The 18,965-nt window shown below is 39.5% G+C and overlaps 1 protein-coding gene across 2 annotated transcripts in view; it reads left to right on the top strand.

The window, feature by feature from the left end:
• Nucleotides 1-18,965, top strand: part of LOC114381894 (mediator of RNA polymerase II transcription subunit 13-like) — a 55,890-nt gene that overhangs the window by 14,948 nt on the left and 21,977 nt on the right. The window contains exons 7-14 of one of the 2 annotated variants that reach the window (XM_028341119.1): nucleotides 1,483-1,560; nucleotides 1,647-1,723; nucleotides 2,540-2,618; nucleotides 2,716-3,045; nucleotides 4,558-4,617; nucleotides 5,140-5,383; nucleotides 6,349-6,609; nucleotides 13,592-14,965. In XM_028341119.1, coding sequence (XP_028196920.1) covers nucleotides 1,483-1,560; nucleotides 1,647-1,723; nucleotides 2,540-2,618; nucleotides 2,716-3,045; nucleotides 4,558-4,617; nucleotides 5,140-5,383; nucleotides 6,349-6,609; nucleotides 13,592-14,965 — 2,503 coding nt within the window. Of the gene's footprint in view, nucleotides 1-1,482; nucleotides 1,561-1,646; nucleotides 1,724-2,539; nucleotides 2,619-2,712; nucleotides 3,046-4,557; nucleotides 4,618-5,139; nucleotides 5,384-6,348; nucleotides 6,610-13,591; nucleotides 14,966-18,965 lie in introns of both variants that reach the window. The other variant, XM_028341118.1, reaches the window with a different exon arrangement.

The following is an 18,965-nucleotide window of genomic DNA, read 5'->3' as shown; positions in this document are numbered from 1 at the left end:
CTCCACTGACCCAAACAATCATTTTCTGCAATTCTCTCAATGGAATAGACCAAGCAGCACAGTCAAGAGATGGGAATTTCTCTGGATAGCTCTGTCATTGTCCATTTGGCACCACAGAAATGGCATGATTTTCAATAATCAGCCTTTCGAGGGCTTCTAATAGAAAGTGGAAGATTTGGTGGATAGCAGCAACAGTATCTATCTGGAACGCTAGAAATGATATGATATTTAAAAATCAACCGTTTGTTATCTCTAAGTTGGTGGATAATGCAATCTTTCTCACCTGGTCTTGGTTGAGGGGGTGGGAGAAGGACTTTGCTGTTCCTTTTCAGCAATGGTCCTCATCCATGTCTCTTGCCTTTATCTAGTGTGGGATGGTTGACTGGGTTCTGTAGTTTTACTTGTTGGGGTGGTACTTTGTTGTCTATGTTTTCTAGTCTCAGGAAATGGCATCCTATAGGTATCTTTGTAGTACCTCTGGTACTATTAATATCTAATATATAAATACTTTTGGCCGTTCAAAAAAAAAAAACATAATAAATGCAGAAAGGAAAGTAAATAAAAAGGGATCAGATCAAATCAGAGAGATTTGATTCTGACCCAAAATAATAATCAAATCAGATCAAATCGGAATAATCTGATCTTGATCCTAATTATTCAATTTTCTAGAAAATTAATTCCAAAAATAAACATCCAGCTGTCTAATTAATTCTTAATATAGACATACAGCTGTCAACACTTTTTTATATGTTTCTGCATTGCAATTTTATTTCTATGTATATGTTATTTTTATTCTGTCCACCACATGTTGCAATGCCATCTCAGATTTTGGGTTGACCACCATAATCTCCCATTAATAACTCTGAGTATGGGTAAGTATAAGTTATAACTATTTATGATTAATGCACCCCAATCTCACTCAACATATTCTGTGGTGGAGTAATTATTTTGAACTGCAAACTGTATCATAACAGGCTTCTTTCGTTGTAGACCTCAAGTTTCCTATAGATTTAGTCATGTTTGCTTTGACCTTGAAATTGCTAAATCCAAAATCCCACCAGAGCTGTTTGACTGTTCAATGCAATTTGTATGCATTGTGTGAGATCTAGCTTGTTTGCTGTTTTCTGACTTGTGACCCTGCTACCTTCAATGCAAATAAAATGATGGAGGATGCAGTGTTTTTGTTATGGACTTGGCTGAGACATTTAGAGAAGGGTTTTCAATCTCACTTTAATCACTGGTCTTCAAATATTAGAGAAGGCTTTCGATGTAATCAAGGATAGGAATCTAGACCATATTAGCTACTAGTTTTGTTTTCTTCAGTTTCTATAGAGTGGTTCCTTCTCAGACTATTTTGTCTGATTACGGAACCATTCCCATGGCAACTTCCTTTCTGTATTTCAGTACCTCTGGTACTATATATTTATTTAATCTATTATCTTTGCTGACCAAAAAAAAATTGCATATTTCTGATATTTCCAGAAGAGGACAGCCTGCAGTTGAGTTTGTCTTTGCTGCAACTGAGGAGGCAATCTTCATACATGTCATAGTATCCTCAAAGTATGACAGTGCTATTTTTTTATAGTTTGTCAATAGTGTATCTTGCATTGAAATATTTACCTATTATTTTCCCTCCTTTTTATCAGGCATATCCGAATGCTTTCCACAGCTGATCTGGAAAAAGTATTACAACATTCTATGGAGTTTACATATAGACTTCCAGGTTGGCATGCTCTGTGCGCATAAAATTCTGTTGGTTCAAAGTCATTTGTCAGGATTATTCTTTGATATGCTATCTATCTATCTTTTCTTGTGCTAAAATATTTGTATTACGCTGGCTTTTGTTTGGTGTGTAATGATGGAGAGCAATGCTAGGATTTTCAAAGAATCCTTGATAAAGATTCCTGTCCTTTGGGATAGCGTTTTGAATTTGCATATCTTTGCTAATGTGAACACGGTCATTTTTGGCCTATTATATAATTTACGAGGGTTTGGGGAGTTTCGTTGCACTGAGAACTGAATTTTGCTTAGAGATTTTGTTACAGTTAATTGCTGATATTTGTTCTTTCTCTATCTATGTGACATGTCCATGTCATGTTATTGTCACTATCTTTGTCAATGTTAATCCCTGTTTTAGGTGTCATAATGTCATAATGTTAAGACGGGGGGCGGGGTGGTTAATTAGGATTGTTAGAATGTTAGTTAGAATGAGGGAAGGAGTTAGAGGAAGTTTGTGACAGAAATTAATAGAACTAAAGGGAGGGGAATTCATTCAGATCAGTTATCATTTATAATTTTAGCAATTGCTCTTTGATAAGGAGAAATCCTTTGTAAAGAGGAATCTCCTTTGTTCTGTTCAATTCAATCTTTTTCTTTGCTCTATTTTCTAAGCTGGGTTTCTAACAAATATCATATGTTCATGCATGTTCATTACTAATCAGTAGTTAGCAATATCCAAAAGGGTTACTAAGTTCATCTTAGTCCTCCAGGTGGCTTTTCTTGGCACCGTTTGATTTTATTTTACATTTTTTTGCGTCAGTGATTGTTTCTCCACATGGAATTTGTGGCAGCTTGACTGGTTGTTCTCCTAGTGATCTTGTCAAGCAAAGCTACTTCAGGTCCCTTTTATAACCTTTTATGTAGACATTTGATATATCAAGATATCACCCATGACGAAATTCCTTTTTTTTTTCTCTTTTCTATTTTTAATAGCAGTTCTACCAAATTTAGGGTGTCCAATGGAATTATAGGTCTCCCATATCATGTTTCCCAGGGTGTTGGTTGCCAGCTGAGGGGGCAGAATTGTTATGTTGAAGTAAGTCTTGGCTTCCCTAGATCTGGAACTGACAACACGTTGCAGCCAAACAAAAATAGTGTTAGGAATTTACCCAAACTTCATGTTGCCGAATCTCCTATTGTGGGACGAAGTGATCACAAGGGATCACCAGATCATTTGTTGGATTATGATAAAACATTTCTCTATCCAGCTGAGGCAGTGCTTGTGCCAGTTTTACAAACATCATTAGCAAGGTCTTCCTTGAGAAGGTATTTTTTTTCCATGGACATATGCTATGCTATTTTCTTCCTTTCTTTGGTTAAGAGCTTTGTGTATAACTGTTAAGACTCACTAGTCTAGCTGGTTTTCCTGCTTGATTTTTGTTGATATATACTTTTTATTTTAAATAATAAAAGTTCATTTAGACAGAAGATAGTTACAAGGAAGTTTAAAAATAAGGGATTATCCATATGAAAATAAAAGGAAAATTAGAACAAGAAAAAAAAAATGTCACTGGGGAAAAATTGCCCAATCCCTCTGCATATTTATTTGGAAAACCTCCTTGAAAAGACCACATGCTTGATTCCCAATAGAAGCTAATCTCTGAATCATATCCAAATAAGCTACATAGAAAACAAATCTCATCAACATTACTGGTTTATGCACTATTGGGAAAAACCCAAATCCCACATCGGTTAGATATAGTGCCGAGATATAGTATATAAATGGGGGGCAACCCTCACCCTATGAGCTGGCTTTTGGAGTTAAGTTAGGTCCAAACCCACATTCAAAGATGGTATCAGAGCCTATCCTAGATTCATTAACGGGTCACCCACCATATTATCCACGTACCAAGCCCAAAAGTGCTTGAGCGTGAGGGGGTATATTGGGAAAAACCCAAATCCCACATCGGGTAGAGATAGTGGCAAGATATAGTATATAAGTGGGGGGAAACCCTTACCCTATGAGCTAGCTTTAGGGGTTGAGTTAAGCCCAAACCCACTTTATAAGATGCACCAACAATATGCAGCAAATAGTGGCTTGAATTGTGCAAGAGTAGTTAATGATGGGTAGAGCAAATTAGAGTACAGCGTCCCTGCCTCCCAAATGCTCATGTTGGTTTGATTCACCATCATGGTGTTTCGCAATAGTGTCCTGTTGCCACTTGAATAGCAGCAGTCATACTGTCATAGTGAGCATATGTTCTGCATGACCCCTAGATAAAAGAACTTCTGAAATATATGTTTTTAATATGATTGATTGTATAGCTGAAATTAGGGATTTCCTTCTTAGTCATTATTAGGTTTCTGTAGTTATGTATCAATTCTGCTTATAAATAAAGGTATTGTGTGTGGTGAAGAACATACAACACAGTAAATTCCTTTCTTACATGGTATCAGAGCCTGGTTCGATCCTGGGACCAGTGGGTTATGGGTCCACCATGCTTCCGCTGTGTCTGAACTCTAATAGCTGGCCTTTAATCCACAAGCTACCGTGCCTTGTCTTCTCTGTTTTCAATGGCCTCCTCTGTTTTGTGTGCGCTACACCCATCTTTACTTGTTTTCATTTTACTCTTATTTATTTTTGGACACAATTTCTTACACTATTAATTGGTTTCACCTAAATTACAATTCTTGGTGTCACTTTAGCTGTAACAAATTTATTTTTGTCAGATGAATATGCTGTATGTGCATTGTGATTGTCCTGTCATATGAACCATTATACTTCAATTCCCAGAAGAGCCCTGTGATTCATATACTCTATTAATGTGAAACATACAGATTTTGGCTGCAGAATTGGATGGGACCATCCCTGCCTGGTTCCTCTTCCTTTATTCACTGGTTTGTGCTCTCTTTATCGCTCTCTGCATTCATGCATGTTTTTGTCTGAGGTGTTTCTTGATTCTTACATCTTGATTATTATTAAGATTAATTGTGAACCCCTAGCTGTACTTTAGCACCTCTGGTACTCAATTTATCAATACATATTATATGTTTGCCGATCCAAAAAAAAATTGTGAACCCTGTACTACTTCTGTCTTCTGCTGATGGCTGTCTGGCATACAGAGACTATGCAGTCTGTTGCATTTTTTTCCCATGTTTCTTGAGTTCTTGTTGTGTCTAGAATTTTCGGTATTAGTATCTATCATATTTTCTCCATAGTCTATAGTCGTACTTTTCTTCTTTTCTGGAGAAAAAAAAATTGTTGTCAATAGGTTTTTTGATAAACCTTGTCTCACTTCTATTCCTCTTTCAAAACCTTATCCCTGTAATTTATTGGTTAATGTTTTGAGCACATAAATTTGTTTGAGTACATTTGTTCTGGTTTTAGCTAAAGCCTCAATTTTCTTCGGCTTTCTGCAGTGCTGGTAATGTGGATTGTACTGAAGATCCTTGGACCGAAATCAATGGAACCCGCACACAAAATAGTTATGATAGTAGTAGCAATAGCAATAGTAGCAGTATTAGTAGCTTAAGTGCCAGCTCTAGTGATAGTGATTACAAGACTACAAGACCAAGTGAACTAGAGGCAGATGCTGATTCTTTGACGTGTAGACAGTCTATGGTATCTTCTGCTGATCAGTTGGACAGTGATGGCCCCAAATTGGTATATCATTATTTACTTTTGAAAAATAATATTGAACTTTTTTTACTTTAAAAGAAAGTTTACCATGATGAATAAAAGAAAATTACAAGGAACTTGGAGGATAATCAATCATCCAAAAGGAAAATCTAGGCAACAAAGATGAGAAAACCAATGGAACAAAGCTGCCAATCACTCTGCACATCTGCTAGGGACCTTTTAAAAAACCACGTGCTGTACACAAAATAAGAGTCAATTGCTGAATCTTATCTTATATCATTAGACAAGCCTATCGACCTCCTTAAAATATGAACACTATCCTTCAACCAAATGAATCAAATAATAGCATAAACTGCACATCGCCATAAAATTTTTAGTCTTTTTACTTCTACCCAAACTACTAAAGCTAACTACCATAAATTTCCCACCTTTTTATATTCTTTGGGATAAAGGCTTATAATATTTTATTGGATTATGAAAAAGCAAGGTGGTGGTGTAGCATTTTGCTAAATGTAATGTATTGCATGCATAATGCACCAATTCTGGTCAGAGTAGTTACCATACCCATAGGTACCTAATGAGTACATGATACACACACACACACACACACTCCCACAGTTTAAATTTGAATGTAAAACTGAGACCATCGATTCTGGATACGGGTACTTGGCCAGTTTAGCTTTAGCTGTACCCTTACAACATAGTGATACACATACTTCTCACTTCATAACCTAGCCACGTTCTGGATTGTATGCACATGAAGAAGGCTAACTTACTGCAATTTAAAAGTAAATTGAGAAAAAATGAAAGATTCTTTAACAATATGTTATGCAGTATTTTTCTTGAAAATATGAAAGATTCTTTAACAATATTCTGTGTGCTCTTATTGTATTGTATTTTTTTTGCTGGAAGGAGTGTTTTTAATTTTTGTGTTTGCCGATCTAGTTTTTGTGCAATTGAGTATTATAGCTGCTCTTATTTCTCTGCAGGGCTCTAAGCGGTCTCGAACAGGGGTGACAGAGTCATTAAGTACAGCTACAAACATTCCTGTGCAAGATGCTTACATGTCTGATTTTGGTTCCATGGAAGTGAACAATTCAGCCATTACAGGAGTAGGAAATGATCCAATTGGGTCTTACTGGGACTGGGATGATGATGATAGAGGCATGGAAATGGATATTCAAGCCCTTCTATCAGAGTTTGGTGATTTTGGTGACTTCTTTGAAAATGATGTTTTGCCTTTTGGAGAGGTATCTGAATATTTATACTACAATTTAAAGAGGATTTCTTCTTTTGATTTCCACTTTTTTCTCCTCTATAATCCTGAGTTTTAGTTAGAGCCATTGAGTTGTGACTTCCATTTCTAAACAGGTGCACAACACAATTAAACTCTTAAATTGTAAATTAGACATCCAAAGAGTTATGTGTTACTCTAAAATTATGCATTATGTTCGTTCTAGCAGTTTATAAATTGGAACAGTATAAGTTTGGTTTTCCTATGGATAAAAATGCATATCCTAACTATCTAATGTAACTAACTAATGGGTAGGTCGAGAATGATTTGAGAATGAGAGAGAGAAACTTCCATCCGAGATCGTGGGAGAGAGACAGTGGGAGAGAGAGAGATGGTAGACTGAGACATAGAGTGTGGGAGAGAGACAGGGGGAGAGAGAGAGAGGGTAGACCGAGAGAGAGAGTGAACACAAAGAGAGCAACAAACGGCTACAGGAACGACTTCCACCAACGGGGATTTCGGAGCAACACAAGGAGGTTCTGGAGGATTGATGACTCTTACTTGCGAACTCAACGAGACTCCCCCTCACGGACCGCATACGAAGAACAGGAGCAACAGAAACTTGATGTTAACAATCATGGAGCCTGGGTGGAAGTAACCCGCAAGAAGAAAAGGAACGAGAAGGATAATAGAGGCAGACCGGATGGAGGCAGTCATCAACGGGAAGAAAAGAAAGTGACATGGAGAGACAAGGCTGATGTTACGACATATTACTTCTCTAGATTCCCTGAAGGGATGATGGAGAAAGACATGTGGAGGATCTTCCAGAAGTGGGGAAAGGTGTGGGAAGTCTTTATTTCCAAAACCAAAAACAAGTTGGGCCATAGGTTTGGTTTTGTCCGATTTAAAGAAGTCATGGATGAGAAGAGATTAGAGAGGCAGCTAGATACTAATATCTTCATTGGTGGGGTGAAAATGTTTGTCAATAGTCCGAAATTCGACAGGGGGAAGATGATAGGCAATCGTGAAAGAAGGATCTTGAGTCACGGTGAGGGAGCTACTCAACAGAAGCACAAAGCTGGGTATGTGGACGAAGGTGTAAAGGAGGAAAATAAAGTCAATACTAAAACTCGATCATATGCTGTGGTGGTGAAGGAGTCTGTATATGGTGAAACGAATCATATGAACCCGCTGGTAACTATGCCCGGGGCTGAAAAGGTGAACCATGGCCCAGTCACTCTGCATTCAAGTAAGACGAAACTTGAGTGGCTCTCTAAGGCATGGGTAGCTAGACTGAAAAACAGAGGCATGTTTGAGAGGCTGGACGAAGAATTGAAATGGGTGGCTGAAGATGATATCAATCCATGCTACTGGATTGATGATTGGGTCATCTTCCCTGACATGGATGAGTCCAAAGTTGTTCGACTCATACACCAAGAGAACGAGAACGGGTCTACCCCCATATCGGAACTCCAGAAATGGTCCCCGGAGATACGGCCCACACACAGGCTCACCTGGGTTCTCCTTTGGGGTCTCCCTCTGTCAGTTTGGGAAGAGGAGTGTATGGCGAAGGTGTTGGCTGAAGCTGGGGAGGTGATTGAAGTAGATGAGAACGTGGAGGTCAGACGGCGTTTGGATGTGGCGCGTATCCTGGTTTGGATGCAGCTTAAACCTTCGTTTCAGGTGACGATTCCGGCCACCGTTGACGGAGTTGAGTGCGTCCTCCAAGTTGTTGAGGACATGACGAACCTGGGCGGGTCGAAGCAGATGCCATGCAACCCATCGTGGCTCCCCCCTTCCCCTTTCTCGACCCAGCCAAACACCCCCGTAACAGGGGGTGTTCTCCACCCAAAGGTCTTTTCCGGCGACGGGTTTCCCGACGGGGCGTCCGACGACACTTTCGGCGGGGACTCCGAAGATCCCGATGGGTTCCTTCCGCATAATCCTCGCAGAGACCAGTGGGTAAAGACCCTGGCTCGGAGTTGCAGGGACTGGTCCGTTAATCCTGATGACGTGGAAGCATTTCATAGGGACATTGTTCAAAATTCACAGGACATAGGGACAGAGATGGCGTTGACAGCCTCCAACGGCCATCTTCCCCGAAATGGGTCAGCATTAAATGGAGATGAAGAAAGTGATAAGCAGGATATCATGTTTAAGGAAAAGTTTTCTGTTATAGACAGCCTTGTAGACCAGGCCCATTTGACTTACGGGCTTGAGGAAATTCAATATAGGTCAGAAAAAGGAGTTGCAGGGGATAAAGTGGATGTTATGCCCCGTGAGGAAATTACACCTCACGTTTCAAATGCCAGGGACAAGGATAATGGTACAGCTAGTCAACTTTTTTCAGAGAAGGTAGCTGAGGAAATGGGCCTTCCAAATGGCCCAACTTCTTCAGTCAATAAGGGGTATGTGAGAAGAAAAACAGTGTTGAAAAGTAAAACCAAGGCCCAGTGGGGGGAGGACTCAATCGTGGACTGCATTTCAGACCATAATGCTCTTCCTTTGCCTCTTTTACAAGAGAAGACAGATTCAATACCAGGCCCTAAAGATGATCCTTCGAATTCGCAATCAGAGGACCCTATACATATGCAATATGCCCTTCTAAAGGAAATGGGTCTATCATGTGGGGAAGATGACAGCAAGGTTAAGGGGATGTTATTAGACATGGAGAACAAGGATGTTATGTTGACAGCAGAGAGGGGAGCTAAAAATCACAATTATGATAATTCTGTCTTACAATTCCAGAGGTTTAGGGAGGGGGGTTAAGTGGACTGCTATAAGAAGGCTGATTTCAAAACACAAGGTGGACCTTGTGTGCATTCAAGAGACTAAAAGGGAGAATTTTAACAAGATTATTTGTAATGCCATTTGGGGGGATTCCACTGCTCAGTGGGATTATGTTCCTTCTGTGCAAGCTGCTGGTGGGCTGCTTTGTATGTGGAATAACTCCATTTTTGAGGTTGAAAGGAGGGTGAAAGGAAGAAGTTTTTTAATGCTTGAAGGGAGATGCACTTACAATAACCAGAGGTTGATAATTGTCAATGTTTATGCTCCATGTGATTTTGCTGAGAAAAAAGCTTTATGGGATGATATATGGCAGCTAAAAGTCTCTAACTCAAGGGGTTTATGGTGTGTTCTTGGGGACTTTAACAGTATTAGAAGTTCAGAGGAAAGGGTTAGTCTATCTCAAAGAAGGGTAGAATCACAAGACATCTCAGCTTTTAATCAATGGATCTCTGATATGGAGCTCCAGGAAATTAAATCTGTGGGTTCTAACTATACTTGGATTAGGCCTAATGGTTATGTAAAGAGTAGGCTTGACAGATTCTTGGTCTCGGATCAATGGTTATCTGTGTGGCCTGAGAGCTGCCAACATGTTTTGCAAAGGGATTTATCGGACCATTGTCCGACCATTCTGCAAACTAATATGGTGGATTGGGGTCCTAAGCCCTTTAGGGTTTTTGACTGGTGGTTGCAGCAGAATCAATATCAGAAAATGGTGAGGGATACATGGTGTAATGATCAGCAGGGAGGTTGGGGGAGTATTGCTTTAAAAAATAAGCTGAAAAACTTGAAAGCTGCTATAAAACAGTGGAGTAAGGATGAGGGGAAAATTGATGCTAACAAAATATCCAGCATCCAGCAGAAACTAAATGAGATGGAGGACTTAGCTTCTAATCGTATTTTATCCGATCAAGAGCTCAAAATCAGAAACTCCCTTCAGCAGGATTTATGGAATGCTTCAATTGCTGTGGAATCACTTTTGAGACAAAAGTCTAGGATATCATGGTTGAAGGAGGGGGACTATAATTCTGGGTATTTCCATAGAATAATAAATCACAGGAGAGCATATAATGCTATTCCAGGTATTACTATTGATGGTGTGTGGGTGCAGCAACCAATCTTAGTGAAGAATGCAGCTGTTAATTATTTCCAGGCCAGGTTTACTGAACATGATTATTCTAGGCCTTATTTGGATGGGGTCCCCTTTAAATCTATTTCTCAAAGACAAAGAGAGCAGTTGATTGTCCCATTTTCTGATCTAGAGATCAAGGAGGCTGTGTGGAGTTGTGGAGGTGATAAATGCCCTGGGCCAGATGGCTTTAACTTCAACTTTATAAAAAAATTTTGGGATATAATGAGTCCAGAATTTAGAAGATTTGTGGATGAGTTCTATGCTCATGGCAGCTTTCCTAGAGGAAGCAATGCTTCCTTTGTGGCTTTAATTCCTAAGTTGTCTCATCCTCAGTCTTTCAATGACTATAGGCCTATATCCTTGATAGGTTGTATGTATAAAGTTATAGCCAAGTTGCTGTCTAACAGACTGAGGTCTGTAATGAATGGGTTAATTGATGAAAGGCAGTCAGCCTTTATTAAAGGAAGGCATATTCTTCATGGTATTGTGATTCTCAATGAGGTGGTTGAGGAAGCCAGGAGGAAGAGGAAACCTGTGATGATCTTCAAGGTGGATTTTGAAAAGGCCTACGACTCAGTTTCTTGGTCTTTTTTGGACTACATGCTGTTCAGGTTGGGATTCTGCTCAAAATGGAGATCATGGATATCAGCTTGTCTCCACTCAGCATCTATATCTATTCTGATTAATGGCAGCCCTTCTAAGGAATTCTCCCCTACAAGGGGTTTGAGACAAGGGGATCCCCTAGCTCCCTTACTTTTCAATATTGTAGGTGAAGGTATTACTGGTATGATGAGACAAGCAGTCCACAAAAACCTTTATAGAAGCTTCTTGGTTGGACAGAAAAAGGAGCCTATCAACATTTTGCAGTATGCTGATGACACTGTCTTTGTAGGAGAGGCTGTGTGGGAGAATATTCTTGTTATAAAGGCCTTATTAAGAGGCTATGAACTAGCTTCTGGTTTAAAGATTAACTTTGCTAAAAGTCAGTTTGGGATAATAGGGGGTGGAGTCAATTGGTCTTTGGAAGCAGCCAATTATTTGCACTGTCGACAGCTGGATTATCCTTTCCTTTATTTAGGCTTACCTATTGGGGCTAATCCTACTAGCCAGCTGGTGTGGGAGCCTCTTATTTCTAGATTCAAGTCTAAATTAGCCAAATGGGCTCAAAGAGATATATCCATGGCTGGGAAGATCACTCTTATCAATTCTGTCCTTAATGCCCTTCCAATCTATCTCCTTTCCTTTTTTAAAATTCCTCAAAGGATAGTCAAAAAGCTGGTATCCCTCCAAAGAAATTTTCTGTGGGGTGGGGACAATGATCACAAAAAAATTCCTTGGGTCAAATGGGATGATATTTGTTTGCCTAAGACAAAGGGAGGCTTGGGGATAAAGGATATCTCTAAATACAATTTAGCTCTGATGGGTAGATGGATTTGGGCTTTTGCATCTGATCAACAGCAGCTCTGGGTCAGAATTTTAATTTCAAAATATGGTGGTTGGTCAGAATTCCAAAATGCTAGTGACAAAAGGGGTTTTTCCCATTGGTGGAGAGACATTAGAAATCTGTATCACCAGTCGGACTGCAGTATTTTTAAAGACAACTTGGCTTGGAAGGTTGGGAGTGGGGAGAATATTAAATTCTGGACTGATAAATGGCTAGGGGACCAGCACATTCTGCAGCAGAAATATAATCAGCTTTTCCTCATAAGTAGACAGCAAAAGGACCATATTTCTCAAATGGGATATTTTAATAATAATAGCTGGAGGTGGGACATGAGGTGGAGGAGGAATCTCTTTGATCATGAAAGCCAGTTGGCTGTGCAGTTTATGGAGGAAATTAGTTCTGTTCCTATTCAACGGCAGGTGAAAGATAATATGCTATGGTTGGCTGAATCTAATGGTCAATATACTACTAGATCAGCTTATAGCTTATGCTTGAACACCACTTCAGTAGTTTCTGATGGCAATATTTTTAAGACTATATGGCAGCTGAATATTCCCCCTAGGGCTGTGATCTTCTGTTGGAGATTACTTAAAAATAGACTACCTACCAAGGTCAACCTTCTAAGAAGAAATGCTATTACTCAGGAAGACACCTGTTCCTTATGTGGCTGTGTGCAGGAGGATGTTTATCATTTGTTTTTCAACTGTAAGCTGACAAATGGCCTGTGGTGGGAATCTATGCGCTGGGTTCGAGTAGTAGGTCCCCTTTCCATTAACCCGGTTCACCATTTTTATCAGTTTTGTGAGGGGTTTGGGGCAAATAAGAACTACAGTACAAGATGTGGGTGGTGGGTTGCGTTAACTACTTCTATATGGCAGCATAGGAATCTTTTTATTTTCCAAGGAAAACCTTTTGATCCCTGTAAAGTTATGGATCATGCTATTTTCTTAGCTTGGTCATGGTTAAAGGCTAAGGATAAAAAGTTTAGTACTAGCTTCCACTACTGGTCCTCTAATATTCCCAATTTTGTTGCCTAGTTGGGGGTTGGATCTGGCTGTTTTCTGACTTGTGTTGTTGGTCTTTTTGGAGGGTAGCACCTTGGTGCTTTGTATTTATACTTTCTGGTACCACTGGTACTGGTTGTTTTATTAATAATATATATATTTTCAGCCTTCCAAAAAAAATAAAATGCATACACTACCCTCTACACTTTTTGGTTTGTTTACTATACCATAATATGGGCCTCCTTGAATATAAAGAGGGTTTGAAGATCCTTATTGCACTAATGAAGTTGTTTAGATTGTTCTATCTTTTCTTTGTTTGGGAGTGTAAGGTGTTTCGTAATTTCTTATGCCTTGTCTCTTCTTTCTTATGTGTGTGTGTAAAATAATGAATTTTATTTCATTTATTATTTTATTTCTTGATGATTCTTCAAATTAAAATTTGGATATAAGATATGGTTGACTGTATAGATTGTATAATTTCTATAAATTTACTCAGAATCTTTTTGTTTAACTCATGAATACTTCAAATTTATAAGCTCTTCCTCTTTATTATTCTAATATTGTTTTTTTCTCTCTGCTTCTTGGTCTCTTGTATATTGGTTTCTTATTGTGTGGTCATTTTCTGACAAAGCCCCCAGGAACTGCAGAATCTCAGGCACTTATGCTTTCTGCCCCGGATTGTGGAGATGTCAACAGCAGTCCAGGTGGTGTGATAGATGTTCCAGGTCAAATACTTTTGCCTGTTGGGTTTCCTTCCTTTGAGAGCTTTAACCCCCCTCCTTCAACATCCATAGAGGAATGTCTTAACAAAAGTCAAGATAACTTGAATAACTCCATGTCTTTGTGTCCAACCAATCAAACTCAACTGTTGTATACGAGGGAGTTTGATCATATTATGAAAGCTGAAGCAATGATGACATTTGCTCCTGAATTTGGAGCTGTTGATACCCCTACTTGTGAGTTGTCCACAACATTATTCAGAAGCCCATATTTTCCAAAATCTCGAAAAGCAAAGAGTTCAAATTCAAGTTCAAACAATTATTTATATGGTGCAGCACCACCCACTTCTCCTTGCACTGAAGGATCAGAGGGGAAGAATGGAATGTCTGCCAACACAAAAACAGGTTCTGGAAAATATGATGCTAGTACTACGAGTCTCCACTCGAAATATTACTATACTTTTGTGGAAAGTAGGAAAGAAAAAAATGATAAAAATCCTGCCACATGTAATGATAACAGCATAACTAAATCTGAGGGGATACCACCACTCTCAAACATTGGTTCTAATGCTATTGTCAAATCTGCCATAAGGAAGACAACTGAAGGCACACATGAAGCAGAGCATTTCCTTCTATCTGCAAAAACTTTATTAGCAACTGATATCACATGTGTTACGTTGCAAGCTTCCATGTGCAGGTTACGCCATATTCTCTTATCTTCAGGTAACCTAATGCCTGTTGGTTTGAGTAGGTCAACTGGGGTTTCATTTTTGAATCAGCTTCCTAGTGATCCAAGTATGACAACAGACAACATATCTGGCAAGTATGATGTGAAGAAGAAAGAAAATATACCAATTAGAATTGCAGGTGATATTGATGGTGGAATGCTTGATGGCCACCTTAATGCCCCTGTTGGTGTTTGGCGCACATTAGGAGCTTCAAAAGTTGTAAAACCTTCAAATTCACCTAACATGGAAGTTGTTCCTTCCTTTCCTCATAATTCTTTCAATGAAGAGGGTATCCTTTCTTATGGTCTAAGGAAACCACTTCAGGAGCTTCTTGATGGGATAGCATTACTCGTCCAACAAGCTATTTCCTTTGTTGATCTGGCCTTGGATGCGGATTGTGGTGATGGTCCTTATGGTTTGCTTGCAATGCAAGAACAGTGGAGGCGTGGATTTTGTTGTGGGCCTTCCATGGTCCATGCTGGCTGTGGGGGAAGTCTTGCCTCTTCTCATTCATTGGACATTGCTGGCTTGGAGTTAGTGGATCCACTTTCTGCTGATGTAAGCTTTTGCTGTAATGTTTTTAAATGCTCCTTCTACTGCATGTTGTAAATCTATGAATCATTTGTCTCTTTCCTTATGGGTATGGATTTAGGATTTGGTCTTTGATGATAGAAGTAAAATGAATTTCTACAATTCTAACATAGCATGGATGTTTTGAAGTTATCCTTGTTGAGGTGCGTAGAAATATTCAGGCGAAAGAGGGAAGATACAATTAATTTGGAATCCTTGATTTGGTGTGGATATACCACCTTTCACTCTTGGAAGGATTTGCATGTCATTTAAGGTTATGAAATAGACAATAAATAGATACACTGAATTTACTAATAAATTTTGTGTGTTGAAAACATGTAAATGTAAATTTTGTGTTCTTGCAGAATTATTGCATGGATAATAATAATAATAATAAATAAATAAATAAATAATCCTTGCATACATTGAACTCATCTAAACACAGTAACTAAGCTAGGAAAATAATATATTTTTTTAATCAGCAAAAGTAGTATTGTATTATATATCTAACAGTACAAGTTGTACTGAATGATTACAGAGTGGCCAGTTTAGGTAGGACTATGGTGTCCTAATACATAGTTTACAACATGAATTAAGAAACCATAGTACCGGCGATATGCTAATCTCACCATTACCCCTACTAATATTGTTATCTCCCCTTCATCCCATGAAAGCCTCCTTCATATTGCTGGACCAGTGATAAAAAGGCATGTCAAAACCTTTAACCAGATTTTTAGCTAGGTCCAGCAGAAAAATATGGCATCCTCCAACAGCTTGCTGACATTAAACCTTTCCTCTTCAAAAACAATCTTATTCCTATGCTGCCAGATACTGCATGTCAAGGAAATCCACCAACATTGCCATTTTTGAAAGCTATTGCCATTTCCATTCCCAACCATATGCTGGAGGAACTGCATATGCGGGTTCTCTAGAAATGGTGTTGAGGTATTTGTCCATGATAATGATTCCCACTAAAGCGGCATGATTTTGCTGCAACTAAAAAAGAGATGTGTTGCATCCTCTTCTTTATTTTTGCAAAATGGGCATGTAGGATCATGTATTTCCACATTCCTCTTGCGCAAATTGATTTTAGTTGGTAATCTATCCCTGATTAGTCTCCACGCAAAAAAGGCAACTTTACTAGGGACCTTGACCTTCCACAGCTCTGTAAAAGCACCATCCTGATTTTCATTAATTTGATTTGACATGAGCAACCTATACTCGTTCCTGGCTGTTATAAGCCTGAAACATCCTCTTTCCAAATCCACTTATCTTGTTGTTCCGGATGAATGCTGGTACCTTCTAGGTCTTCTAGAAACCTCACAGCCATATCCAACTTGTTGTCAAAGTTAGCGTCTCCATTTGAAATCCCACTCCCAACCTTCATCTAAGAAGTTGCCCATTCGCTGAATGACCTGATTTTGCTGCTTCGAAATAGAGAAAAGTGTAGGGTATTTCTGCTTAAGTGATACTCCATCCTCCTTCCATCCATCCTCCCAGAATTTGACCTTTGCTCCGCACCCCACTTTCCATTGTATGCCTTTAGCTAAACATCTTCCATCCTCACCAGCGAAAACTATGTTGTTTATATCCTTCCACCAAACTGATACTCTACTGCCTCTACATACCCCCTCCAAGTTACACCAATCACCATATTTTGAAGTTAGTATTTTAGTCCACAATTCTCCTTGGTTATGAAAAAGGCTCCGTTTCCACTTTTCAAGAAGAGCATATTTAAACTTCCTAAGATCCCTAATTCCAATTCCTCCTTTCTCCTTTGGTATACATACTGACTCCCATTTCATCACGCTATCTTCTTATGCTTTGCCCCTCCACCCCACAGAAACCGCCGCTGCAACCGCACCAATTTATCCAGAATGCTTTTTGGAACCCTGAAAAAGGAAAAGAAATATATAGGAATAGAGTTTAGGACAGCCTTTATGAGTGTTACCCTTCCCCCAAAAGATAGTAGTTTTTGTTTCCATTTCGCCAATTTCCTCTCACATTTGTTGACAATAGGATCCCACAATTCAGAGCCCCTTGGGTTTGCCCCAATCAGAATACCCAGGTATTGAAAAGGTATGTCCAGTAGCTTGCAGTTTAGGTAGCTGGTAGCAGACGCCTTCCAACTCTCCGACATCCCAATTACCCCAAATCTACTCTTTGAGAAGTTAATTTTGAGGCCTAAGGCTAATTCAAAGCTTCTCAAGATCACCTTGGTGGCTTTCACTTTTTCCATGGATGTTTTCCCAAGGAAAAGTGTGTCATCTGCATACTGCAGTATGCTGACTTTGACTTCGTTTCTGTCCACACTGAAACCTAGAAACAGGTTTTTATCCATTGCTTCTTTCACTAGTCCATTTAGTCCTTCCACAACAATGTTAAACAAGAACGGAGCTAGAGGGTCTCCTTGTCTTAGGCCTCTTTGGGGAATGAACTTAGATGTAGGACTACTGTTAACCAATATGGATATAGAAGCAGACTTTAGACAGCCTTTGATCCAAGATACCCATTTTCCACAAAACCCCATCCTCTTCAACATATACAATAAAAACTCCCAAGATACTGAATCATAAGCTTTTTCGTAATCTACTTTGAAGACCAGACACGACTTGTTCTTTGTCTTTGCTTCATGGATCACTTCATTCGCAGTGATAGTGTTGTGCAGCAGGTGCCTACCCTCTATGAATGCTGATTACGTCTCATCTATTAATAGTGGCATCACCCCCTTCAACCTCCTTGCTAACACCTTGGCCACCGTTTTGTATATGCAACCTATAAAAGAAATAGGCCTGTATTCATGTAGGTTCTGTGGGTCCTTGATCTTAGGGACAAGGGTTATGAAGGATGTGTTACACCCTTTCGAGAAAGATCTATGAGCATAGAACTCGTCCATGAATCGAAGCACGTCAACCTTGATAACTTCCTAGAATTCCTTAATGAATATGAAATTTAGGCCATCTGGGCCAGGAGTCTTATCACTCCCAAACCGTGTCCTTAATTTCTTTTTCAGTGAATGGCCCCGACAATCTGACGTTATGCTGCTGTCCAATTTCTTTAAATCTGACCCGTCTAGTTTGGGTCTCACCCATTCAACCTCCTGAAATCTGTTCTTGAAAAACACGTATGTCTCCTCCTTCACCCTTCCAGGTTCATCAACCCATACATCATTTACAACCACTCCTCTCAAGGTGCTGGATCTGCATTTTGAGTTTGCAAATCTGTGAAAAAACTTGGAATTAAAGTCCCCCTCTTTGATCCATCGTGACCTTGCTTTCTGCCTCAACAAGGACTCGTGAGATTGGGCTGCTGACCACAACTCCTCCTGAAGTTTTTTCCTACACGTTAATTCTTGGGTAGATAGCTGTCTTACATCACCTTCAGCTTCTAATTTATTTAGCTCCTTCTCAATAGTTACTAACTTCTGCCGGGGGTCTCCGAAATGATCCTTATTCTATGCTCTCAGGGTAGCCTTAATTCCTTTTATTTTTTCTCTGAGAACAAACCCCCCCCCCCCCCCCCCCCATCCCCTTACCTGATTGTTCGACCAAGATTCTTGAACCACCCTTCGAAAAGATTTATCATGGAACCAGCAATTTAAAATCTGAAAAGGGCATGGTCCCCAATCAGCAATTTCTGATTTCAGCATAACTGGGCAATGATCCGAGAAATTTCTTTCCAGGATAAACTGTGTCGAGCCTTGCCATTTCTGCAACCAATCAGCAGTGACAAGAAATCTGTCCAGTCTGCTTTTTGATGTTCCGTTTGGCTTAATACCAGGTGAATTTTCTCCCTACACAAGGCACATCTTCAACCCGAATGTCCTCTATCCATTCATTAAAATCATCCATGGTGGTATCATTTACCCTTCGTTGGCTCATCCCTACTCTCTCCTCTGCTGTTCGAATGCTGTTAAAATCACCAAGTATACACCACAACACGCCTGGGTTTAAAGCTTTCAGTTGAGTGATTTGGTCCCACAAATTCC

The sequence above is a fragment of the Glycine soja genome, chromosome 13 (assembly GCF_004193775.1).
Source record: "Glycine soja cultivar W05 chromosome 13, ASM419377v2, whole genome shotgun sequence".
Taxonomy (NCBI): Eukaryota; Viridiplantae; Streptophyta; class Magnoliopsida; order Fabales; family Fabaceae; genus Glycine; species Glycine soja.
This window is presented reverse-complemented; position numbering and strand designations above follow the sequence as displayed.